General features: G+C 44.3%; 2 protein-coding genes across 2 annotated transcripts; one reads left to right on the top strand and one right to left on the bottom strand.

Moving 5' to 3' along the window:
* The first annotated feature begins 3,648 nt into the window (after window positions 1-3,648).
* Window positions 3,649-11,452, top strand: SMU1 (SMU1 DNA replication regulator and spliceosomal factor). Its single transcript, XM_071424549.1, has 12 exons — window positions 3,649-3,812; window positions 4,047-4,257; window positions 4,365-4,517; window positions 5,147-5,257; window positions 5,621-5,749; window positions 6,715-6,834; window positions 7,229-7,345; window positions 7,538-7,665; window positions 8,417-8,543; window positions 8,922-9,089; window positions 9,354-9,506; window positions 10,130-11,452. The coding sequence occupies exons 1-12, from the start codon at window positions 3,787-3,789 to the stop codon at window positions 10,226-10,228; spliced, it is 1,542 nt and encodes a 513-aa protein (XP_071280650.1). The 5' UTR covers window positions 3,649-3,786; the 3' UTR covers window positions 10,229-11,452.
* A 6,209-nt stretch (window positions 11,453-17,661) lies between these two features.
* Window positions 17,662-26,222, bottom strand: DNAJA1 (DnaJ heat shock protein family (Hsp40) member A1). Its single transcript, XM_071424547.1, has 8 exons — window positions 26,089-26,222; window positions 25,813-25,990; window positions 24,653-24,757; window positions 24,326-24,553; window positions 22,851-22,965; window positions 20,856-20,971; window positions 20,189-20,289; window positions 17,662-19,385 (listed from the first exon to the last, which is right to left on the bottom strand). Exons 1-8 carry the CDS (start codon window positions 26,218-26,220, stop codon window positions 19,167-19,169), a joined length of 1,194 nt encoding a protein of 397 aa, XP_071280648.1. The 5' UTR covers window positions 26,221-26,222; the 3' UTR covers window positions 17,662-19,166.
* Window positions 26,223-26,287: the final 65 nt, after the last annotated feature.

Raw genomic sequence — 26,287 nt, 5'->3', positions numbered from 1 at the left:
TTGGTTTTGCACACAGGTTTAACAACTCTCTGGAACCACAAATTAATCTCAGTTCACAGGTCTCTCTCTGTGAGACACACTGGTCCTGGGGTGGGGTTTTTCTTGAGGGATCCACAAAAAGTATTCTCAAGAACTGAGAAACAGAAACCACAGGCTGCTTCCCCTGTACAGCCTCTCTCAAGAGGCTGGCCCCAGAGGTGTGCATCTTATTTTGAGACTACAGTAAATGCACTTTGAAAGAAGGAATAATTTCTGGCCTTGTGACCTGAAAGCTGAGAAAAGCCAAACTTCACTGTAGATCACCAGAGTAATTCAGAGAGCAGGGAAAGGACATCATTGTCAATGTAAGCTTATGTGGCCTCCTGGTGTCATAGCACAGCTCTGGTGCATAGAAAACAAGCCTTGTAGCTTGTGGGGCAGCGGACAGCTGCACATGAAGTCAGACGTCTGACTGGTGGGAAATGTGATGTCCTCGTGGATGTGGGGTGGGCTGTGATTCTGCATCCCATCCGCTTCATGGATCCTGCCTCACAGCCGTGCAGGCTGGTGGCCTGGCTGGAAAAAGGCACACGGCACTCCTGGTACTCAAGCTGCTCTCCCAGAGAAGCAAAAGAGCAGGATGCATGAAGGAGCAGAAAGCTGGAAACTGACTACTTTTGAATCAGGAGGTATTAAAAAAATATTTTATTAAATTTTCTGCCAGAAAGAAAGGTAAACATATTGCCTTAAAATTTTTGATTCCAAGATGCTTGCTCACCTTCCATTTAAAGAATGGGCCTGGGACCAAAGAAGACTGGGGTCAGCTCCAGTGTACTAGAGATAACTGTGTTGCCTAACTGCATCAAGACCGTATATATCCCTTTGCATCCACTTCCCAGTGGAGCCAAAATATATAATAGAAACCTCTCCTTCCCTTATGTAATGCTCTGCCAGAGCTGGCATCCTGTGAGTGTTAGCTGGAAGGATCTCTGGATGGTTCCAGACACTGGACTGCTGCCAGCACCAGATGAGATTGGCTGTAGTTGTGTCTAGCCTCAAAGTCCAAGTCTGATTCTTGTGTGCTTGCATAGCACTTGGAGCACTGGGACCCTTTTCTCAGATGGAGAGCACAAGAAGGTTTACCTGGGGTGTCCACCTCCCTCTGCATCTATCCTCCTTCCCTACCTCCAGGGAAGGAGGGCCAGAAGGGCTAGGTAAACCAGCATGCAGTCCAGTCTGTTAGCAGGTTCCTGTGCTGAATTCACCTCTCAGAAAAATGCCATCCTGAGGACTGGGACAGCTTAGGACCAGGAAAAACCGACCAAAACCTGTTGGTTTTTCCTGCTAGAGGCTGTTAACACTGGGGGGGAGAACAGCAAGAGTGCACCAGCTGAATTTATTGAGGAATTGAGCCAGATTCCTATGTGCTGGCAGCACAAAAATAGCTGCCATCTTTAGGTTTTATGGCTTTCCTTTGTTAGAGTCTGGATCAGACTTGTTTTCAAAACAACCTTCAAACAACATAAATATACCTGTCATTGAAAACCAACAAACCTGGAACGATTAAACAACACTTCCCTGAAGTAATCCCTGCGCCTCCGTAAAAGCAGTTAAAAAAATTAGTCGGGATCACAGAGAGGAAACAACAGAATGCAGAATGTTAGCCATGTATTTCGCTCACCGTTTTTTCAACTTCGTGCTATTGGATTACTTTCTTGAGTACTCTGGGGACAGAGACAGCAAAGAACAGCTTTCCTTGGCAGAGGGAGGAAGTTTCTCACACACCGCTGTATTTTCCATGGCTCATCTAGCAAAATGCACACGCCTGAAAAAACAGCAAGAAAAAGTCCATCCAAGAAGGGGCCAGTACTGTGGATTCCACACCCCCATGTACTGGCAGCCTAGCTCTGGTATCAGGCTGAGTGGTATCACTGGATCACTGGGTGCAAGTGGGAAGTGCTGTGCCCAGAAAGCCATGAGCTGCATGATCCTGGTGCTGCCCAGGGAACAAAGAGCCTCTCTTCCTGACAAAGAAGCTTGTGTGCAGCCAGGAGAGTCACAGGGAGCTTTACACATCTTGTAGCACTAACCAGGGCTACTTCAGTCCAGAGTCCAAGCAGGCCAGAGCTACTTTCAGTGTGTTCCAAGGTGAGTTGTCTTCTCATCCAGGCACCACTGAAGGGCTCTGCCCAGTAGACCATAATTTTTCCAATTCTTGGTCCATAATTAGAACAGCCAAGACATGCTATTAATTTCCCTACTCATATTGCTTGGTGCACTGTCATTCTTTCAAACATGACCACACTCTTGAGATGCAGAGCTCACAATGGCTTTTTAAGGCTTGCAAACTGCAAGTAACACCCTGGACTTGCACCTGCAAACTTGCACGTGCCAAGAAACATGCGGCCAAGGAACTGCTGTGTGTCTTTGCCAGAATGTCTGACCTGCAGCCTGCCATGCCTGTGTCACCACAGGGAATCTTCTGAGATCCCTATGAATGACAGTGGGTGGAATCACAGAATCAATTCGGTTGCAAAAAAACTCTGAGATCTTTGAGTCCAACCCATGACCAAACACCACCTTGTCAACCAGACCACAGCATTAAGAGCCATGTCCAGTCTTTGCTTAACCACCTCCAGGGACAGTGACTCCACCACCTCCCTGGGAAGCCCATTCCCATGCCTAATCACCCTTTCTGTGAAGAAATTCTTCTGATGTCTGACCTGAAGGTCCCCTGGCGTAGCTTGAGGCACCATGTCCTCTTGTTCTGTCACTGGCTGCCTGGGAGAAGAGGCCAATCCCCACCAGGCTGTACCCTCCTTCCAGGGACAAGCAGAGTGACAAGGTCACTCCTGAGCCTCCTTTTCTCCAGGCCCAACAGTCCCAGCCCTCTCAGCCGCTCCTCCTAGGGCCTGTGCTCCACACCCTTCAGCAGCTCCAGGGCTTTCTGGCATCTCAGTATCCTTCCTGCCGTGGGAGGCCCAGAACTGGCACAGCACTCGCCATGTGGCCTCACCAGGGGCACACTCAGCCCAGGTCCTGCCGGTCACACTACTGCTGATAAACGCCAGGATACCGCGGGCTGGCTGGAGCGGTGCTGCGGCTCTGCGGGAAGCAGGAACCCCCGCGGGAAGCAGGAATCCTTGCGGGAAGCAGGAATCCCTGCGGGAAGCAGGAACCTCTGCGGGAAGCAGGAATCCCTGCGGGAAGCAGGAACCCCTGTGGGAAGCAGGAATCCCTGCGGGAAGCAGGAACCTCTGTGGGAAGCAGGAATCCCTGCGGGAAGCAGGAACCTCTGTGGGAAGCAGGAATCCCTGCGGGAAGCAGGAACCTCTGTGGGAAGCAGGAATCCCTGCGGGAAGCAGGGCACATCTGCGGAAAGCAGGAACCTCTGTGGAAAGCAGAGAATCCCTGCGGGAAGCAGAGAAGCCCTGCGGGAATCAGGAATCCCTGTGGAAGCAGAGCACATCTGCGGGAAGCAGGAACCCCTGTGGGAAGCAGGGCACACCCGCGCTCGGCACGCCGCCCGCCCGGCCGGCCCTGCGCTGCCGCCGTTCCGCCGCCGGGGGGCGCGCCAGCCTCGCCGCTGCTGCCGGAGGGGCCGTCCTGGCCGGGTGACGTCACGGAGTCAGGGGCGGGGCGGGGGCGGGCACGCGCGTTATTTATTCAGAGGCACGGGACGGGAAGAGGAAGTGGCGTGCGGAGCGGCGGCGGAAGGACGGACGGAAGGCCTGGTGGCGACGTCGACACCACTACTGCTACTACTGCTACCGCTAGCGGCGTCTCCAGCACCAGCGGCGCTTCAAGATGTCCATCGAGATCGAATCCTCCGAGTAAGTATGCCGGTGGCGCGGGGTGGTGGCGAAGGACCCTGCGGCTCCTGTGGCTGGGGGAGCGGGGAGGGAGCAGTTTGGCGGCCACGGGCCTGAGTCAGGCCCTAGCGGCGCAGGGGAAGGGAGGTGAGACACGGCGGCCCCGGAGCCGTGAGGGGGCCGAGGGATGCGGCGGGGGAGCGCGGCCTGTGTGTCTGGTGCCCCGGCTGACCGTGCACTATGTCTCGGCCGCAGTGTGATCCGGCTCATCATGCAGTACCTGAAGGAAAACAGCCTCCACCGGGCGCTCGCCACCCTGCAGGAGGAAACCACCGTGTCCCTCAACACCGTGGACAGCATCGAGAGCTTTGTGGCGGACATCAACAGCGGGCACTGGGACACGGTGCTGCAGGCCATACAGTCTCTGAAGCTACCCGACAAGACTCTCATTGATCTCTATGAGCAGGTGAGTAAGCGCGGGGTTCCTGCGGGCTCTTGTGGTCCGTGTGGAAACATCCGTGTGGTGCTTTCCGCTAACCATTTGCTGATGCAGACATTTGTCTCTGGGTGCAGGTTGTGCTGGAGTTGATCGAGCTCCGAGAACTCGGTGCTGCCCGGTCTCTGCTGAGGCAAACGGATCCCATGATCATGCTGAAACAAACTCAGCCGGAGCGCTACATCCACCTGGAAAACCTTTTGGCCAGATCTTACTTTGATCCTCGTGAGGTACGTTGGTTAATCCTTTCTTTACAGACCTCTCCTGCAGGAATCTCAGCATCATTGCATGCTACTGATGGCTCACGGCTTTGGTTTTTTTTTCCTGGCTTGGGGAGCGAGAATGTGCAGTTTCACTGTTTGATGGTTTTGTACCTTCTGTGAAGTTTTTGGGAAGTAGTGCATGACACTTTATCACGAGGGAGCAAACCTGTGCTGCTGTTGGGAGTTTGGGGATCTGGCCCTGTGTCCGTCCACAGGATGGTATCTGCAGCTTGCCGTTTCAGTGTTAGACAGAAGAAAATGCAGGTTGTGTGAGCAGAAGCAGTGCTGTGTAATAACAGTAAAAACAAGGCATGTTTTCTGATTGCTAACGTCAGTCTGAAAGTCTTTGTGAGAGCATGTTGGGTTAATGGCTAACTTAGTTAAGGGTCTGATTTTGGAGATCTTTTCCAACCCTGATAATTCTTTGCTTTTAAGGTGGGTATTAAAGAGAAGTGGGGGGGGAGGGGCTCCTCTTTTGGACTCCTAACAGAAAATTTATACGGAAGGAGTTTTAATTTCAGAAGAACAGAGGGTTTTTTTTTTAGAAAAAAAAAATTACTTATCACAATAACCTCATGAAAATAACTTTCCTGCAGGCATACCCCGATGGGAGTAGCAAGGAGAAGCGGAGAGCTGCTATTGCACAAGCTCTGGCTGGAGAGGTCAGCGTGGTGCCTCCATCTCGTCTGATGGCACTCTTGGGGCAGGTGAGTCTTGAAAAATGCTTTAATGGTTATGTCTTTAGGTTGTTACTGTATAAAACTAGTTATGATGTAGTTGAGTCTCCAGCTGTATAAAAGAAAAGCTTAAACGTGGTATAGTTTAAAAAAGTTTTCCCGTCTAGGAAGGGTTTAGTAGTTGTAGAAGAAATCATCACTCTAGCAGTAGATTCCTTCCAGCAGAGTAAATATGCACCAAAGTGTGCACTTTGAGAATAACATTCTGTGACACACATTTTCTGGTGTGTTTTCAGCCTTTTGTGATTGTGGGAATACTCGGTGCAGACGATGTTTCTGTGTGATAGATTTGTGTTAATTAGTAGCTAATGGTGCGGCTTTCATCTCCTAAAGGCGCTGAAATGGCAGCAGCACCAGGGCCTGCTTCCTCCCGGAATGACAATTGACTTGTTCCGAGGCAAAGCAGCTGTGAAAGACGTAGAAGAAGAAAAGTTCCCCACGCAGCTGAGCAGGCACATTAAGGTAATGTTTGCTTTGTTTCTGCTGATCTTTCCTTCTCGTGTTTGATGTTGAGAGATAAGAGGAAATCTTCTGAATGCTTATTTTTCCCTGTTGTAAGTCGTTCCCCTCCCCCTCCCACCCCCCACCTGTGTATTTTCCTCCCTTTTTCCCTGCATTATCTTATCAGAAGACTTTTCTTCCTGGGAGTCTGAGATTAGGTCTTTTAACAAGATTAGGTGCTTATGGTGTTTGTAATTAAGATAACGGCATCTTTGACTTCACAGTTCAGAACCAATAATTTTGCAGGAATTGGCATAGTCCCCTTCTTCATTTGTTCGAGGAAGTACCTGTGTCTTAAACTGTTTTTCAGAAGCCAAGAGCTTCAACTCATGAAATCAGTTCAGTAACAACTTGCTAAAAACGCTTTATTAGAAATTTTTTTTGTCATTGCTAATCTTGTATTTTTGTTTGGGCTAGTGGAGCTTTTTTTTTTCCTGTTGTCATGGCCCCTTGAATTTAAAAATTTAGAAATCAAAAAATTGGACAGTGAAAAAAACCAAACATTGCCTGTAAAAATTACACTGGAGAAACATTACTCCAAATGAACTTCAGAAATTTATTAAGTTCTGAAGTCTTGACAACGATAAATTTCAGGGATTTAAAAGGTGTTTGTTAACAGGGAATTCATTGCAAAAACAAAAGTACAAAGAAACCAACTCAGCTCCTGATGTAACCATGCAGATTCTGTTGTAACATTGGATGTTACCAGACCAGAAGGAGGGTTTTTTGGTTTTGTTTTACCATTTTTTTAAATGCAGCTCTCTATGTATTGACAGATTTTTTTTGTACTTCAGCATTAAATATACATACATATACCTCTAGAAGGTACTGTATTCTTAGCATCAGAATGACACTGTGGTTTTGTTTTAATGAGTTGAATCTTTTAATTTGTTTCTTAAGCTTTTTTTATGTTCTTTTTTAAACAGTTTGGGCAGAAGTCACATGTGGAGTGTGCTCGGTTTTCTCCAGATGGACAGTACCTGGTTACTGGCTCAGTTGATGGCTTCATTGAAGTATGGAACTTCACTACTGGAAAGATTAGGAAGGTAAGTTACTCCTTATTTCACCCAGAGTGACTTTGGCTTGCCAGAGCACCTGGATCTATTCTTTGAAATTGTTTTAATTTCTTAGGGCCTGTGAACCTGAGAAGATTCTGTTTAGGTGATGAAAATATCAGTCTGGAATAGTTATGTGGGTGTAGTTGTCTGGTTTGTCATAGATTTGTCTCTGTGATAACTTCTTTGCCTTCCTGCACTGTTTTTTGTTGCCATTAAAATGGTGACAGTGGTAGTAGCCTATATTACAAGGCTATGAAGTCTGATTTAGAATAAGTTGTAAAGTATAACTGAAGTTAAAACTGTTAATGCTTTTGCACTTTGCCTTAAAGTAGACTTCATTGATTTCACTACACTGACCCATGAATCTTTTGCTTTTGTTTAGGATCTGAAGTACCAGGCACAAGATAACTTCATGATGATGGATGATGCAGTGCTGTGCATGTGCTTCAGTAGAGATACAGAAATGCTAGCAACTGGAGCCCAGGATGGGAAGATCAAGGTACAAATCTTTTTGTACAGTATGTTGGGAGAGGTGGTGACCAAAAAGATCAGTTTGCAATAGCAGTAATGTTCTCATTCTGCATAAACTCAAAGAAAATTTAACATGCATTTAACATATGTATTGGCTCTGATGTTGAAGGTTATGTGTTCTCATAACAAAGTAATCACTTATTTGCTGTTTCCATTTCAGGTGTGGAAAATCCAGAGTGGTCAGTGTCTGAGAAGATTTGAACGAGCTCACAGTAAAGGTGTTACGTGCCTCAGTTTCTCTAAAGACAGCAGTCAGATTCTTAGTGCTTCTTTTGATCAGACAATCAGGTAAATAAACTGAGAATGTGGGAGAACAGAAAACAGGTTTTTTTAATTAAGCAGTTTAACTATGAGATGGTATAATCCAGAAGGTGCCTGTAGGGGTCTCTAGTCGACTATGCTTCTCAAAGCACAGCTAGCCTTTCAGTTAGCATAGCCCGTTCAGGGCCTTGAACAGCTGTGTATTCAAAATCTCCAGGGTTCAAGATCCCACTGCCTCTCTTGGGAAACTCCTGTTTGGGTGTAGGGAAGGATGTTTTGGGTTGGTTTGATTATGTTTGGGTTTTGTTTGGTTGGAGTTTTTGGTGGGGTGGGATTTTTTTTCTAGTTCTTGCCTTTTGTTCTTCAGCTGTGCACCTTTTGAGGGGTCTAACTACATTTATTTTGAAGATGTGTTGGGTAGTGATGTTAACCCAATATTACAATTTTTTAGGTGTTAAGATATTAAAATTATTTAGGTGGATATGCCTTCCTTTCCTCTTTCTCCTCTCATTTTATTTTCTTTTTCCTCTTTCTTGTTTTTTTTTTTTTTTTCCCCCCTAAGGATTACTGCAGGATAGGTTAGAAGTGAGAATAAATATACTCAGAAAAATACTCAAACACTGCTCTAATCTTAATAGGAAAAGATTCTCAAACCCCTTTTCCTACAGTTCTTAGCATCTGGAAAATGTTGATTACTGTTTGTGTAGTGCAAAATTCTGATCCTATTTGGTTACTGAGTGGAATTTGCTTACTCATTTCCACCTCTTTTGTCTGACAGGATTCATGGTTTAAAATCTGGGAAAACCCTTAAGGAATTCCGTGGTCATTCTTCCTTTGTCAATGAAGCTACTTTTACGCAGGATGGCCACTATATTATCAGTGCATCCTCCGATGGCACAGTGAAGGTAAGATGGCATTTACCCTTTGTAAAGGACACCTTCGGACTCTTGTTGTCTTCTCCCTGCTTTGTTACAATTGTTGCGGTCACTGCAGGAGGACTCGGGGGGGGTTATCTGCAGTAATGAGTATGCTTGTGACTCTGCTGTAGATTTGTGTGAGAGCTGATGAGATTTGTTATCACAGTCTCTTGCAGAGCATGTCTCTGCTGCATTTATGAAACGGAGACATACGTGTAGTGCTCACTGCCTGTTCTACTTTGTTCTAGACTCTGAACTGACAGCTCTTGACCTATGATGTGGGGATTCCCTTATCTGAAATAATTGCATATCAGCTCTTTTTCATTTTTGAAGCTAATTTGTTTTATTTTGGTTTTTTTACACTAGGTTTGGAATGTGAAGACAACAGAGTGCTCCAACACCTTCAAGTCCCTTGGTAGCACTGCGGGGACAGACATTACTGTGAACAGTGTCATTCTGCTGCCTAAAAACCCAGAACACTTTGTTGTTTGCAACAGATCGAATACGGTCGTCATCATGAATATGCAAGGACAGGTATGTGGTCTTACTGGTATCCCTTCAGGTCACTCTGTCATTTCAAGAATGCAGAAGACCTAGTTAATAACCTAGCAGGGTTAAACCTGATTTCTCTGGTTTGCTTGCATGACAAACTATTCTGAACTCAAGTTTATAGAATACAGAAAGCTCTTGAAGCTATGGAGAGTTCTGTGTTCTGAACAGACCTAGTACTTCTTAAATATTTTTGCCCTAAACATACTATTGATATGCTGCTGATTAATCCTTCTGTTTTCTTTACAGATTGTAAGAAGTTTTAGCTCTGGTAAGAGAGAAGGTGGTGACTTTGTCTGCTGTGCACTTTCACCTCGTGGTGAATGGATCTACTGTGTTGGTGAAGATTTTGTGCTGTACTGCTTCAGCACAGTGACGGGCAAGCTGGAGAGAACTCTGACTGTAAGTTTTCAGCTCTGAGCTTTTCCAGAGTTTTAAACACAGGGATGATGTAAATGTTCATTATGAAGTCCATTCTCAGACCAAGCAGTCTTTCATCTCTAGCAAACATGATTGGTAACAAATGAATTTCAGGAATTTGGCCATAGAATGTGTCTGGGGTTTTTAGAACCATATAATTGTAGAAATTAGGGAAGTATTTACCCATCAAGCAAAGACTCAATTGGTTCAGACTTCCTTGAATGAGGGCACATTTTGACCTGGGCTCTAGTTGGTGGAGAATCTGAAAAAGCCATCAAATTTAAAGGTACCGGGTTTAAATTTGCTTTAGATTGAACTTAGAGGAATACCAGCTTGAATGTCTAAATTTAACAGGGAACACATTGATGTTGTGGATTTCAGTGGATGTAAACCTTCACTGAACCTTCCCTTGCCCAACAAAAAGTAACTGCCATGGCAGAAATTGTTGCGACTGGAGTTGAACGGTGATGTGTGTGCCCCTGCTTTTGCTCTGTGCACAAAGCACCATCAGTCTAGCTTTCCTTCACTTGTTTTTTGAAGAGAATATTTGTCTTGAATCTGCTGAAGGAAGACTCTCTTAATGCCTCTTTCTGCTTACTCTCTAGGTCCATGAAAAAGATGTCATTGGCATTGCTCATCACCCCCATCAGAACCTGATTGCCACTTACAGTGAAGATGGCCTCCTCAAGCTCTGGAAGCCATAGATTGATTTTGCAGCAAGCTCTGAAGCATGCCTGTTAGTTGCAGGTTACTAGTGTTTGTGCTTTAACAAGGTCTAAATATGCAGTGTGACACTTGCTCAATTTTCAGTTCAGGTTTCCAGAGAATTACATTTTTACCTACCTAGAGTAGATTGATGCATAAATATAGCATCAGTTGATTTCATATACTTTTATTTTTACTAGAGTAGTTGAAGCAACTTCAGTGAGAATGCTTTTTCTGCCTCCTGAAGTCTGTACTCTTCCTACAATGTTTGTAAAAGTTCATTGAGTCAGCAGCTGTACATGCTTATGAGTGATTGCTGACTTCTTAGAATACAGTAAAATGCTTTTTTTTTTTTTTTTTTTTTTTGAGTAGAATGTGGAATGGAAAGCTGTCTCTTCCCCACTGCTGAAACAGGAATAGTTTCCTGGAATGCAGATGAGGATACAGCATCATCAGCTTGATGATGGGGTTATTTCTATGCCATTGGGCTTTGCTGTGTTCAATTTACACTATCATTTTTCCAATTATATTGGAAAATAGTGTCACACAGCTGCCTCAGGATGAAACTATCCTTTCCCATCTGCCAGCACTTCCTACTATAAACTGTAAACCTGCCTAATGTGGCAGTGAGATACAGTTGATTTTGTTTGGGGATTTTTGTTTTGTTTGTTATTTTGTTTTACTTCACTTCCAGACTAAAAGGAGTTATTACCGGGGCCCCCTTTCTGTAAGTGCAAGGTGTTTTCAGACCAGCTATAACTGAAACAGGCTCCAGGGGATCAATATTTTAAAACATGCAAAAGTTGCATGTCTACATAGGCTGCGTTCCTAGTGATGTGATAATGCTTTAAATAAGTATTTTAAAGATTTTTTTTTTAAATTTCATATGCCTGTGGACCTAGCTGAGATTATGCTTAGGGGTCCCACAAGATGATAAGAAGATACTTGCAGGCTCTTCAATTTGAAGCACATGATTTTTTGTTGAGAGATTCTGACTAATGTACACTGTTCTGAATGTACACCAGAGTCTTTTAAAGTCTGACTGTGTCTTTTCTAGGATGCAGAAAAATGAGTTTTTTCCTGTAATGATGAATCAAATGCATGTGGATTTGAATCTGCTATATTGTGTTCTGTCCTCATCTCTTGTAGAATGCTTTCCTACTGCAGTAATCTTTCAGACAGTAATAACTTCTCTTCAACTTAATAAATTAGTTCCACTTTAAGTATTTTGTCTGTGTCTTTAGTGGGGTGGGGAAATGTAGAGAAAGCTCAGCTGGAATTCTCACACAGCACCTTTGCTACAAATGTGGTGTTCAGTTCTGTTGAGCTATGCTGTCTGAATTCCCAGGTTGTTTTTTACTTCTGTAGATAGGTTAACAGAGGGAGGTTTTAGATACTAAAAAGTGATTATTTTTCCTGACTGAAAAAACAGAAATATCTGTCAGTGATATCCGACAAGCTCCATGGGCTTCTGTTAAGGGGGAAGATCTTGATAAAATGTTTTTAATAGTACTTCCCTTATAGAAGAGCTGCTCCAATTCCTTCAGCATCTTTGTGACCCTTGACTGGTCTCTCTCCAGTACAACTCTGTCCCTTTTTTATGGGAAGACCCAAAGCCAGATGTAGCATTCCAGGTGTGTCCTCACTTTTGCTGAGTAGCTGGGAAGGGTGGCCTCCCTCCACTGCTGTCAGCCAGGACACCATTTGCCTTCTTTACAAGAAGATGGCTCAAGTTGAGCTTGGTGTCCACCAGGACCCTCATCTTCTTTCTTGGCTGTTTTCCAGCCCAGTGCCCCCAGTGTGTGCTGTTCCATTGGGGTGCTCTTCCCCAGGTGCAGCACTTTGCACTTCCCCTTGAATTTCATGATGGTATTGCCAGCTCATCCCTCTGCCTGGCGACTATTTTATCAGCTACTTCTCCCTCTTCTTGCTGAGGCAGTACTGACCCTGGGACATTGCCCTCCCCGTGGGCTTTGTTGCACTCATCACCACCCTCTGGGCCTGGTGTTCAGCCAGTTTTCAACCTACTTCACTTTTCATCCATCCCATACCTCAGCACCTTCTCTGTGTGGATTGTATGGAAAACAGTGCCTTACAGAAGTTCAGGGGCATCGTACCCTGTCATGCACCAGGTCAGTCACTCCACTGTAAAATGTATCAGGTTGGTTAAGCATGACTTCCCTTTGGTGAATCCTTCCTGACAAAACCCCCCTTCAGATGGTTTTCCTGCTCTTGATGTGCCTGCAAATGGTTTCTGTTCAGCTGCACCATTACCTTCCAAGGGATTGAGGTGAGGTTTTTTGACAGACTGTTTCCTGAGGATCTCCCTATCTTGTCCTTCTCAAAGACAGATGTGACATTTACTTTCCACCAGTTTTTGAGCACTTTTCTCAGTCACCATGATCAATCAAAGACTGTCAAGAGGGGCCTTGCAATGACATCTGCCAGCTCCCAGAGCATGTGTGGGTGCGTCCTGCTAGGGCCCATGGTTCTGTGTATGTTCAGTTTTCTCTGACCTCATCATCCCTACATCAAGGGAACATCCTCCTTGCTCCAGACTTTCTCCTTGATCTCTGGAATTCTGAGAGCTTATGTTGTCACTAAATAAGACTGAGGCAAAGAAGGTACTCAGCACCTCAACATTTTTCATGTCACGTGTGACCAGATGCTCCATCTAATTCTGTAATGGCCCCACATTTCCCCTGCCCTTTCCCACTTTTGTACTTTAGAGGCCCTTGTTATTCAGTTAAACTTTAGCTTCCATAACTTCATCTCTGGATGCCACATCTGTGTAGCACATCAGATCTGTGTTCCCCCCAATATACCCAGCCGTGGTTATACCCTCCAGATAATTCCTTCTTGTGTTCTAGTTTAGCCAGGTGTCTTGGTTTGGAAAGACAGGTGTTAGCTAAGGAAGGCAGGAGCCTCCCCTGAAATAGAAAATGTAAACCCCGCCCCTCTGAATTGGTATGAATTTTAAATTAAGGGGCTCTCAGGCAAAAAATATGGGAGCAGGAACAACAGTTCCTTTATTAGGGAAGAAAATAAACAATGAAGTAAACTAAAACAACACCAACAAAGTCAGAACACAACCTGACACCCTGTTGGTCAGGGTCTTAGTAGCAGTCCAATGGAAATTGTGGCTGCAGTCCTGGAGCATCAGGTGTGATTCTGTTGGAGCAGGGATCCTGTAGAAAGGGTGTAGTCTTCCTCTGAAGATTCAGTGGAAGAAGCAGCTCTTCCTTGGAGTAATGCAGTGGAGAAGCCATACAGGTGTTGCAGAATCTCAAGATTATATCTGGGTAGGAATGCTTGGCTCCTCCCTCTGGGCAGAGCATCTCACAGAGGGATGCTGTAGTTCTTATCTTCTTATCAGTCATGCAGTGACACTCAATAGCCTGTTAGCAGCAGATGGCTCCCCAGAGGGAGGAGTGGTTGTGGAAGAGATGAGGAAAACTGCCCACGTAACAGAAGACTACTGCCATACAGATGGCAGATAAAATACAGTTAGCTTGGCAATCCAGGACACCAGGAGTTCTTGTGCATCCCCACAGACCTCCTGGACATTTTTGCCTGGCTTGCTGTTTACTGGGATGGACTGCTCTCAAGCCTGGGGGAGGTGAGCCTTGAATATTAACTAACCTTCTTAGGCTCTTCATTCCAGAGCCTTATCGTTTGGAATGCTTCTAAGCAGATCTTTGAAGAGACTAGTCTGCTTTTCTAAAGTCCAGAGCTGAGAACTGGCTTTTCATCCTAGTTCTTCCTCTCAGTCTCCTGAACTTCACCATCTCATGGCCACTGCATCCGAGGCTGCCTTTGACCTTGACAGTCCCTACAATCCCAACAGTCCCAACAAGCTCTTTGGTTAAAAAGATCCAGCAGAGCACCTCTCCTAGTTGCTTCCGCTATCAGTTGGGTCAGGAAATTCTCATTGATGCACTCCATGAGCCTCCTGGACTGATTATCACAGAATTGTTCGAGTTGGAAGGAGCTGCTGGAGATCTAATACAATCCTCTCCCAAGGCAGGGTCACTTAGAGCAGGTGGCTTTTGAGTATCTCCAGAGAGGGGGAGTCCATGTCCTGTTCCAGTGCTCTGCCACCCTCAAAAGAAGTTCTTCCTCATGTTGAGGTGACCTCAGTCACTCCTCATATGACTTCCCCTCAAGGCCTTTCACCATCTTAGTTTCCTTCCTTTGGATGCTCTGTATTGGCCTAATGCCTTTCTTACACTGTGGCACCCAAAACTGCACATGGGGCTTGATGTGGGGCGACCCCAGTGCAGAGCAGGGCAAGCGTCTCCCTTGCCCAGCCGGTGATGCTGTGCCTGATGCACCCCAGGACAGGATTGATCCTCCTGGCTGCCCGGGCACACTGGATAATTCTCACCCACAATCTCTCAGCTTATTAATTTGTCCCTGGGTAGAGCTTGATACATTCCAGTTCCTCTGTCATGTAAATAGAAACTCCACCACCTTGCTTCTCTGACATGTCTCTGTTGTTTCTAAAAAGGACATACCCATCCATGACAATATTCCAGTCATGTGAGCTATCCCACTATGTCTCAGCACTTCAGTGAGATCATGGCCCTGTGAATGCATATATATATATATATATATATAGTTCTTGTTCATTCCTCAAGCTGCATCTTTTTGTATACTGACACTTCATGGATAATCAAGGAATGGGGTCTCCTAGAAGGGATGTGAGAGGATTCACCATAGCCATAAGCACCTCTGATATGTTTTGTGCTTTGATCCTCAACTCCAGGGGCAGCCAAGGTACATCTGACTCTGCAGTGGTTGCTATAACCTGCTTCCCAGGAGGAAGTGATGGCACAATCGTTGCCATTTGCACCCTGCCTCCCAGGTCCTTCAGTTTAAAGCCCATCTCACCAGACTGGCCAGGGTGCTGCCAATGATTCTCTTGCCCATTTTAGGCAGGGGGATCCCCTTCCCCCATAACAGGCTAAAAATCATAAAAACACAACCCACTGTTACAGAAGCAAAAACCTTCTTGATGCTTTTGGCCACAAACCCAGACACTGATTTGCAGAATGTGTCTGTCTCTGGTTGTCCTGCTTTCTCTAACAGGCAGGGCAGATAAGGAGACCACTTGGACACGGGGATGCCTTGTGATATTTTCCACCTGCCTTGCCAGGGCTTTATAGTCTTCCTTGATCCCACCTATTTTTTGTCTTGTGGCATCACTTGTACCCATATGAAAAAGTGATGGGCGTAGTGGCATATGACAGGTCAGGATACCCTCTTGGCAACACCATGGATCCCAGCTCCTGGAGGGCAGGATGCCCCTTGTGACTGTCTATTAGGCTGGCAAATGGACATCTCAGTGCCCACTACAACCAATTGATTTTTACAGTAATCACAATGCACTGCTGGTGAGGTTCTCTTTGTTGGCCTTGCTCATGGATATCTAAAGCCTTTAAAGCATCAGATCTGTATTTTTGATCTGCAAGTTGAAGGCTGGAGATTGAATTGGAGCCCTGCTTTTGTGGGTCCCCAGGGTGCAGGGTGCCTCAGGCTCAGTGGTATCCATTGCAGGTGTGTGGCTCTGAACCCACCTACCTATCTCTGCTTCAGCCCCTCTATATACTGCACAGCCAACTCACTGTCTCTTGTCATTCAGCCACCTGCTGCAGCTGGTCATCCACCTGTGCACACTTTGTACAGGTACCAGCCTTTTTTTCAGAAGTATCTGGAGTATCCATGGAAACCACCTGTACTGACACCTGCCTCACCAGTTCTGTCTGCATGGAAACATCAGGCTTCTCAGGGGCTGTCTCAGTAGGAACACTGGCTTTGGCTCAGGAATGCCCACCATTATGGCAGAGACTTAAAGCACTTAGCACTTATCTGAGATGTGGATCTACTTTTATTATTAATTATAATTATTATGTTTTCCTGACAGCAGTTAACGGGGTAGTTGAAGTCCCATTCTTTGGGCACTGTAACAGTTTTCATTTACTCCCTAAGAAAACAGTTAAGCCTGGCATTTGTTTATGTGCTGTTTTCAAAAAGAGTGGCTTAAATCAAACCTCTTGTCTTAGTGTGTTTTCCTAATGCTCTGAGCAGGAATCAGTCACAAACACGTCTTCCCAGGTGAAGCTGCTAATGAAAAAGCATAGGGCAAGTTGCTTGACCTTGCATCACACTGCAAATTCAGAGCAGATTTGGGATGAGTTTACACCCCTGGGCTGAACCAACCTTTTCCACTCTTGCTGGCTAGCAGGTATTCAAAACTATGGGAAGGAGAGGACCTGTAGCCTAAGGACTCTGAAAGCAAAGCAAAAGTGAGAGTAGGCTCTTTCACAGCCAGCCTGTGCAATAGGAACTTTGTTTTATGGGGAAAATATGAAGTCCTAAATGCTTTTCACTGGTGCACAGTGAAAAGAATAATTGTAATAAAGTAAAATATAAGCTTGATCACATTAATTAGGTGGTGTTGAAATACTGGAAGTAATTGCAAACTCAGATTACAATAGGTCAGGTTACTATACTGGTAGTTACAGAAACAGCTATTATGTGCTACCGTATCCTTAGTTTCTAGAGCTGTCTATTCTATTTATTTCCCCAAACTAGAAATTGTATCCCACGTAAAGCAACAAGTCAGAAAAAATTCTTACTTCATTTTTCAGTGGCACAGAACACATCTAGCTGCTTGCTCTAACTGTATGATCCCCAGAGTAGCACGGGACAACAAAGTCCTACTAACGTTTGCCATCCAGTGCTTTTTGCTAAAAGCTTATTCTTCTGCTGCCAGTATTTGTTTGGGGCACAGATTTTGTATCTGTAACCAACTCATTTCAAAACAGAATACTAATCTGGTGGTGTTCCTGCTGCCCTTCCTCCTAGCAGAGCATCCTTCCTTGGACTGCTAAAGCCTCTAGAGGCAGCTCCTGGTCAGCCACGCTCCTCCAGGAACCTGGCCCATCTGCTGTGTGGCCATCAAGCACCAAGCAGGATTGTCATGTCATGGCCTCCAGAGTAAGTCAAGAATGTCGCCATTCCAATTCAGCTATGGGTGGGTGTGGAGAAAGGAAATGCAGTGTTCCTGAGAAACTAAGTTTATGGAATGAGGTTTTTTTTAAATATAATACACAGTCATCTGAAGCAAAATCATGTCCCACTGTCAAGAGAAAGGCTATGAATGGGTGTTGTTTGTTCTTGCTGTTTTTATCTAGTGGTTAAGGAAAAAAAAATCCAAAACCAAGGGTGCTTACTGAGCTGGAAAAAAGGAGCTTATTTTACTGCTGTTTAAGTCTCAAGCCAGCTGTGCAGGATTAAGCCCTAGCCAGAAGATTACTTTCTGTGTCTGTCCTTGACTCAAACCATCCTACTGATAGGGCACAGGCACCTGCAGGTCACATTTTTCATCTCACTGATGAGCTCACTCAAGTAGAATTTGGAAAAACACTTGGCCTACAGAATTTTATTTCTGTTGAGAAAGAAAACAGAAAAGTAGGTGAAACATGCAGGTGCAAGATCACAGTTCTGTAAGTACCTGAAAGGGACCACATTTGAGGTACAAAATCCATGGTATACTAGCTGTCTTTATACAATGAAACTTGTAACACTTAGATAAACTAGAGATGTTTTGTCTAAGAGCTTCCAGATATTCAGGTTACAATACATGTACTGCCACGCAGCAGCTACTTAGATGAGTTCTCCTTGCGACACTTTTGCTTCCAAGCAGAAAAGCATAAGCTCTGTCCCAAGCCAGATGGTTAAGACTAAACTACCACACGAGAGGTTAAATCTGGACATGTCCTCTCAGCATATTTTCTGAAAGAAGGTTTTAAAGATTTTTCTGTGAATAGCTGTCTAAAAAGAAGGGGGTGGTGTTTTTGAACCAACATCTGGTCTAAGAAAAGAGGCAATGAACAATTTTGTAATTATATCGGAAACACTTCATCTACAATAATTAGAACATTCATACAGAAATATAAGAGTCAGCTTGAAATAATGCACACAATACATTCATTGCAGAACATCCTAGATGCAGTGGTTGGTTGTATTCAACAGCCTTCTTTCCTTTGCAGGATCACATATACCCACTAAGAGGACCGGTGCCACTCTCCACAACACACCCAGGGTATCTGATTTCAGTAATCAGGGTGGAAATCGAGCTTCACCTAGCAGCAGTCTGACCTTTCAAGCCACCTGCATGCTGACAAAGCCTAGAGGATTTTACTAATGCACAGTAGCCAAGGCCGCTCCAAGCAACCCCTGGCTCCACAGGCAGTGTGGCGCAGGACAGCAGCCAAACGTGAGTCACTGATGAAACAAAGCAAGCTCCACACCTAGCTCTGGGGTCAGGACGAACGCTGGCACAGGAAAGGACTATCTGACCTCATGTGGTATAGTGTGGAGAGCTTGGGGATCTCATGACATTAATGGGCCTGTGAAGATTGACCACATCTGTGTTAGCCTCATCTACCATGTGGGTGCATTACAGCCAGGCCCTGTTTAACGAACACCAGTACAAGCCCACACATTATTATCCTAATTGGTACAAAACTTTACTACATTTTACCATGGATTATAAGTACTTGTGCATACTTTATTCACAGAGTGTAAGATCTAGAATTTCTAAAAAGCACACCACAAAATCTTAGTTTAAGCCTGGGCAATTGCACACATACAGGAATTACAAGGTTTGGAATAAAAGACAAGCAGGTAAGGGAGTTTTCAGGACCAAGAGGCAGGGGTGAAGTGCAGTCAACTTCATTTCAGCTTGCATCCTGGAGCTTTATACAAATCGCAAAGTCAGTTTAGTAACTTAGTTTATTTCTTTATGCTTTTAGAAATGACTATGGCTGGATAGAACAACAAATAGCAGGTGAGGGTAAACTGCTTGTAGTCCTTCACTCATCCACTACCGCATACAAAACAAGCATCACAAGTTATTCACTGGCCCATTTATGATGTCTGGCACTGAACACCACCTCTAGGCTGATGCTCATCATCTTCATACACTTCTCCATTATAGTGGTGTTTTCGCTTTTGAGACGGATCGAAGTCCACTAATTCCACCTGTTCCATTTCCTCAGTTTCTTCTATCTCCTGCCTTGTAGGTAGCAGTTTTTCGAGTAAGGACAGCTTATCTGAGGAGAGGAAGCCACTCTCTGGGAAGATCACCTGAAATCAAGAGCTAAGGTTACTCAAATCTATCTGAACTGTCTTTTCATTAGGTCAAAGAGACCTACAGGTTAAATATCTGCCAAAGTCAGGTCTGTCGTCCTAGGTTACTTAAATTCAGAGCTTACAAAAATATCAGCATCACTAAGCTGTTTTTTAATGCCTGCATGAAGTTAGCTTCTAACTCTGGCAACTCAATCAACACCTTTCTTCATCTGCCTCAGGCTGCCCTCTAGAATCAAACAAAAGCAAAGTAGAAATGTAATACAATAGTGCATATTACTACATATTTATAACAGCATATACAACAACATATTCAAATATATATATAATATATATATATATAAACAAAACGTCAACATTAGAGATATGGTTAAATATATTCTAAGCTGTAGCAGACGGGGCTTACTGCTACAGCTCCCAGTATTAGCTTCTCCCCAGAGAAGAAAATCAGCATTTTCCAACCTACTCTTCTGCTCCAGTGCAGAAGTTGAAGTTACTCATGCATCCTTCCTACAGGGCAATAGAAACTCAAGAATATGTCAAGCAAATGGAAATTGACAAGGTTGCTGAAGAAACTCCTCTGGTACCTAATGTACTTTGAAGGCACAGTGTTCCGGAAGTTTTCTCTATTCTGAACTATAATTCTGATGGGTTCCATGTTCCCACCATTGTAAAGAACAAATACCAAAACAGGATATCTGATTATTGGTATCTCTTATTGACTGGGGTAGTGCTTATTGGATGAATTTTGGATGGATGTTCAGTCCTGAAATGCTGTGGAAGTGAGTTGATTCACTTACCCTGAATTCTATGATCAGACGTCCTTTTTCATATGGTCTGCGATAGATTGGCATACCTTCATTCAACACACACTTAATAGCCCCATGCTCAACAACCTGGCCTAAAAAAAAAATAAACAAAAAATTACCAAAAAAGGAAGGGAGCCATGCAAGTAACAGAAGCAGCTTTAGTTATAATTCCCTTCAGTATTTATGTAGCTTTCTACATTGTGGTTAGACAGCAACATGTAGTAGTCTAACAGGAACTTACTGCCTGGTAACATATGAGTAGGAAAGCAGACTGATGTCTACATTACATTCCTGTAAACCTTGTTATGCTTCCCAAAGGAAGCATACTTACAAATTTATTAAGTGCTCCATCGCTTCCAAGGCTGAAAAAGTGGTTTTCAGAGACCCACGGCCTTCAATTCTCATGAGATATCCTCAGGATGCAAGTATGTCCATGAGGTAGGGTCTGTTACTATGTCACGCAAAGAGAAAGTTACTGCTGACTGCTATGCAAAAATCCTTTTTTATTTTAAGATTTGAACTGCAAAGACTAGGGCAAAGAATTTGATACCAGCACACATCCCATCTACATCAAGATGGGGAGCTTCTGTTCCTTTAGATTTCCAGCTTACATTCACTGTATGCTAGAATTTCCAACAGAAAACAAACCAACTCTTACCAGGATGGGAGGTAATAATAATAGTTCTGTTATCCAGAGTTGTGATGGGCTTTTGAAAGCCACATAGTGCTTCAACCAGTTGAATATCCATAGACAGAAGTAGATCTTCATCTCGTCTAAGGCAGAACCAATCAACAACAGCCACAGTGAGAGAGAAACAGTACAAGGATCATACCCAACTTCAATATTTAAAATCTAGAAATTACAATAAGCTGTAATTATAACAGAAACCCAGGCAACTAAAAAAAGCATACCAAGTATTAATGTAGCTCCTCAATTACTAGAACAATGCTCACTCTGAGAGCCATTACGATCATGTCAAGCTATCTAAAGTGTTGCAAGTGTTTATTGAGAAGAAATAAATACAGCAAGGCCCATTGGCATCCAGTTTCACTTCACTGCTCATTCCCAATTAAAAAAAATTTCTCAGCCTCATAAATACTGAAACTGGGACAATTCATTCCTTTCTTTGTGCAGATAAATACAGTCTTAATTGCACTAGCTTGCACTATGGCGATCTGTGACACCCTCAAGATTTATTACCAGGGTAAGTCTGAATACGTGATGGCCACTCTGTACCAAGAAGTATCTGGAATAGTGTTAATCACTTTAATTGTGTTCTGACTTCAGTATGGCACTACTAGTAATTGTCTACATGTTCAAAGGCTACAAAATCCTTCATCTTATTCAAAGAATATAGAGCACTCACCCTGTTTTTAAAACATCTGATAGGAGACTTGAACGAAAAGCTAATTTTAGACTCTGACAGGAGAGGAACATCCCACTTGTGTGAGAGCATGACCTCAGCATAACCCCACAAGACCAGTAATATCAAGGGTTATTGAAGGACACTAGAACTGAAAGCATTGGGCAGAAGGATAGACAAAAATAATGTAACAGAATTTTGACTTCAGGTCCCAGGAAACCATGAGAACAGTTTGGCACATCTGAATCAGTCTCTGGTTTCACTGGAAGTTAAGAAAAATCAGCTGAGTAAGCTCATCCAAAGCAGAAGTGATTCTTAACCTGTGAGCTCAGTGTTCCTTGGCACAGAATTCTGGCACCAGCTTCAAGAGCTCAGCACCATACATGATAGTCAGGCAGACCAGCTGCAGGTTTCCTAAGAACCTTTGGCTCACTGTTCCTATTTACAAGCACAAGGTCAGTGATAAGTGCTTTCTCTAAACCCACCACTTCCTTTGTAACTGCTCTGAGCAGCAACAGTGAGAAAACAAATGCAACACAGTTCTGCAAGCTCATCAACGGTGCTTTTAACTGGACCAAAATATACTGGACAGACTAATTCCACAAACAGTAACACTACAGAGGGAGGTATGCAACACCCAGCAGTATTGCCTGGGAGCACAAAATAGTTGAGATGTGGTCAGCACTGCTTGAGTCACTTTTGCTTTCACAATAAAAGCCAGACAGGACCAATTATGCTGCCTATAGCACTTGGGCAAGAAATGAAGTGTGGCAAACCGCACTTGATCACAAGGGTGAACACTATACTGAGTAAATTTGTCCTAAGTAAGATCCATGAATGCATGCGCACACACTCCAAGTTTTCTGTGTCTTGAGGCCATGTGGACAACAGTGGACTACGTTAAATGGCAATTTTCTGAGCTAAATAATTGAAAGCAAGGAAACATGTCACAAATATTCAAAACTACTAAAAATTTCAGTATTCCAATGAGTTCTTAAAATTAAAGATTTGTAAACTCTTAGCTGTAACTGCTTTTGTTTGCCTTCCATCCCCTTCTGCTGCCAAAGCTCACGTGAGATTACCTCATGCTATTAGAACACAAGTGGCCAGACTAGTTGCACCAGAACTCACCTCAGAGCTGCTCTGACCACCCAGACAAACTCATGGCTGAGTGACAGTCATGTGATCCTATCTCCTGACACTCCAGTACCTACAAGATGAGTGGTAACCAAGGAAGCATGTGGAAAAACATCACAGGAGATAACATAAGAGAATTCAAGCATCTTTACCTTGTAAATACAGAGTGGTCTTTCTGATCCAAGACAATAATAATATCCCCGGGCTCCAGACCTGGCTCTTGGTCCCCTTCACCATGGAATGTTATTTTCTGACCATCCTTCATTCCTATTGCACAAAACAAAAACATTTTTTCTCATTTTTAAGATAAAAGCACCAACAACAAACACTTTTAGAGGCATGAACTGGCATCAAGATATCGTTAAGCAAGAATATCAGGATCTTCCCTTGAAGCATTTGTTTTTATTTTTTCTTTTAATCCACTCACTTGTTCAACAGATCTTAGCAGTGCTAACCTGAATTCAGTCTCAAGACCATCAGGTTTAACTGTACTGCCAAAAGAGCCACTAACATGAAGTCCTGAAGGAAAATATCATCAAGACAGTTTTCATTATACACACAAATACGAAGAAGAAATCAGAAACACTGTGTACAAACTCTATTTCAAGAGCAACTGACTAGTCAGCTTCTTCAGTTTCATAAATATGTGGCACATCTCCTTATGAAGCATCATCTCAGTGCCTGCCATGTAGAAGAAGCATTCCCCATGGACTGAAAACCTCCTGTAAGAAACTTGTTTCACCCACACAAGAAGTCTATTGAACAAAAATACTAGCTCTCTTATGCTATATGAGTCTCTTTTCCCTTCCTTCTAGAAAAACATCCTCATAAGTTCAAAATATCAGTAATATATTCCTTCTAGTCCTCCTATTTACTGCTACTGTAGGATTTTGCCCACAAATTCAGGCATTGCATAAGCTCTGCTTACACTTTACACATGTAACAGCTGCAGGTCACAATCATGAGCCAGTCAGTAAAAGTCATGTACTTGTCAGCTTGCTCTGTCCTACAAGCTGCACTACTCCAGAGACTTCTCCCACCAGCTTCTGGGCAGGCCCCTCAGCAGAGATGCATTTGTCAATACCATTACCTTCACCCATCACACTGAGGGTCTGTGTATCAAGCTGCATTTTGCCAGGCAAGGAAGTAGTACCTGCGCTGGGCAGCACTGTCAGGGGTGCGTAGCCAACAGAGTTCTAAGCATGAGAGGCTTAGCACCGTCTCTGCACCCTATCAGTCTAGCAGACCCGGTTCCCCTTCACACTGAAACACAGTGGAAGTGATCGGAGTCTGCAGGGTTTTGCTGCAGGCAGTGAAAATTGATTAGACTGCTTGATCACAAACTGGCCTTAGAGGGACTTGAAAAATAATTCACTGCTTACTATAATGCAAGTTTCAGAATTCACTCTTATGTATGTGCCAGGCTTAAGAAGTGAACACAGAGATAGTTGATCTTCCCTAGAAAACAACTCTACTTTTTGTAAGACAACAATAAGCAATTTTGCTACGTATTTAGCACTGTTACTTACCAAACTGACACCAGGTATTTGCTAAGGCTTCTGTTTTAGTGCTGCAAAGTCAGTCAGCACATTCAAGTTCAATACTTCACCTCAGTAAGACACCTCACCTTTGTCAATGTGAACTTCCAGGATCTTCTTCTCCCGAACAATTTTTCTGCCATTGCAGCTCTTACACCGGTCCTTGGGGCTGATACGCTCCCCATGCCCCTGGCACTCCATACACACAGACTGGATCTGCTGCACCATTCCTGGCCCAATCTGGTGAATTCTTATCTGCATGCCTGTTCCCCTGCAATTAGGGCAGCATTCTACTGCACCTTTCTTACCACCACGACCTGAGAACAAAAATTGGAGATAGGTGGTTATGTGCTACCAGAAAAAAAACCCCAAAAGCTTTAGAAACATATTCTCTTTAGTTTCAGTTTCAACATTACCTTCACACTTGTCACAGATGACGTTTTTCTGCAGTGCAAGTTTCCTCATTGCACCATTGTACATATCTTCCAAACTTACTGACAACTGGTGGACCACATTTTTACCTGTAAAAGAACAACTATTTACTCAAGCTTAGAAACTTGGTCTTCACATCTCCCTGCCAAGCCATGGTAAGCCAAGTCTCTGGGTTTTAGCATCTGGTTTCAATAGAGCTTTGCCTTGTTTTGCTCATATTAGTCAAAAGCCCCTTCTCAGCTGCTGTTGTATTAGGTAACAGTTGTTATGACTTTGACTCTGGCAAAGTCAGAGGATACCTTCTGGAAAAGTACAAACAGTAAAAGCAACAGAACGTACAGAACCTCAAATGTGTAAGTTTTATAATGCAGGACCCTGGTTCCAACTAAGTCACCAAACAGATCTCCTACAAACAAATGAGAGACTCTGTTTGGAATCTCCACTTTGGCACCTTCCTCCTCTCACCATGAGACCTTCTGGAACCAGAAATGACCAACTACATTTTTACTCTCAGGAACTCCTTAGCACTTCAGCTGCTGTAGGCTTAGTTATCTAAAGGATACTGAGCTCTGGGTTGTTACAGACTCTTAACACTTAAATACAAAACAATTTTTCTTCCCTTTCTCAGCAGATCTGCACTAAGAGGTGATGGGATCAGCACTGCTCTTAACAAGTTTAAAGTTCCCAGCGTGAATTAACTGGAGCTTAACTTCTGGGTAGCATTTTACTGCACCTTCAACATAATACCAATGCACAGTGCAGAACAGAGAAAAGTTTCACAGACTGAACTGGATCTTGATGTCAAGTTAGTTGCTTTTACATGCTACACTTACACTAGCTTAGTTAATAAACTATTTTTAGATACTTTACCCTTTCATTTCCCATTTTGTCTACCAGCAGCTAGGCTTACACTCAGCTAAAGGTACTCCAAACACACCTGGTTAGCGATTAACAGAGGGCAATGCACAGGAGACCAAACTACCACTGCACCAACCAAACGCCCTCCCTCGGGGTTTCAGGCGTTAAGGGACAACAGTTTTCTCCAATTTTCAGATTAACCCTGTAACTTCAATTAAACTCTGTTTAAATTCCTACATCTATGACATTCTCTTCAGAGAATCTGATATCCCCGCCGACACATTACCTCGCCTCTCCCTCTGCATCCTTCCCCCGCCGCCGAAGAACATATCGAATATGTCCATGGGTGACCCGAAGCCGCCGCCAGAGCCGCCCTCCTTGATAGCTTGCTCGCCTCCTTTGTCATACAGCTCCCTCTTCTTCGGGTCCGACAGCACTTCGTAAGCTTGCGAGATCTGCTTGAACTGCGGAAAAGACAGTCACCGGCACTCAGGCACCTGCAGCATCCCCGGCGGGACACCCGCACGGCCCCCTCCCGCCCGCCCCGTCCCGTCCCGCCGACCTTCTCGCCCTCATTGGGGTTCTTGTCCGGGTGGTACTTGAGCGCGAGCTTGCGGTAGGCCTTCTTCAGCTCCTCGGCGGACGCGTTGGGCTTCACGCCCAGCACATCGTAGTAGGTGGTCTCCTTCACCATAGCGGCGGTGGCGGCGGCAGGAGTCCCCCGGGGCGGCGGACGCAGAACCCACTCGGTGCTGCTCCGA

This window comes from Agelaius tricolor, unplaced genomic scaffold, assembly GCF_023055355.1.
Source record: "Agelaius tricolor isolate 1412-34295 unplaced genomic scaffold, bAgeTri1.0.p SCAF_4, whole genome shotgun sequence".
In the NCBI taxonomy this organism is placed as follows: domain Eukaryota; kingdom Metazoa; phylum Chordata; class Aves; order Passeriformes; family Icteridae; genus Agelaius; species Agelaius tricolor.
This window is presented reverse-complemented; position numbering and strand designations above follow the sequence as displayed.

What these genes read in the sequence shown, in the direction of transcription:
- DNAJA1 (XM_071424547.1), bottom strand. Translation starts at nt 26,220, where the DNA reads ATGGTGAAGGAGACCACCTACTACGATGTGCTGGGCGTGAAGCCCAAC. An exon ending in GATGCAGAGGGAGAGGCGAG is followed by an intron (nt 24,758 to 25,812) that starts GTAATGTGTCGG and finishes GTTCTTTTACAG; the next exon opens with GTAAAAATGTGGTCCACCAG. An exon ending in GTCTGATCATAGAATTCAGG is followed by an intron (nt 19,386 to 20,188) that starts GTAAGTGAATCA and finishes TCTTGATTTCAG; the next exon opens with GTGATCTTCCCAGAGAGTGG.
- SMU1 (XM_071424549.1), top strand. Translation starts at nt 3,787, where the DNA reads ATGTCCATCGAGATCGAATCCTCCGA. An exon ending in TCATTGATCTCTATGAGCAG is followed by an intron (nt 4,258 to 4,364) that starts GTGAGTAAGCGC and finishes CTCTGGGTGCAG; the next exon opens with GTTGTGCTGGAGTTGATCGA. An exon ending in TCTTTTGATCAGACAATCAG is followed by an intron (nt 7,666 to 8,416) that starts GTAAATAAACTG and finishes TTTGTCTGACAG; the next exon opens with GATTCATGGTTTAAAATCTG.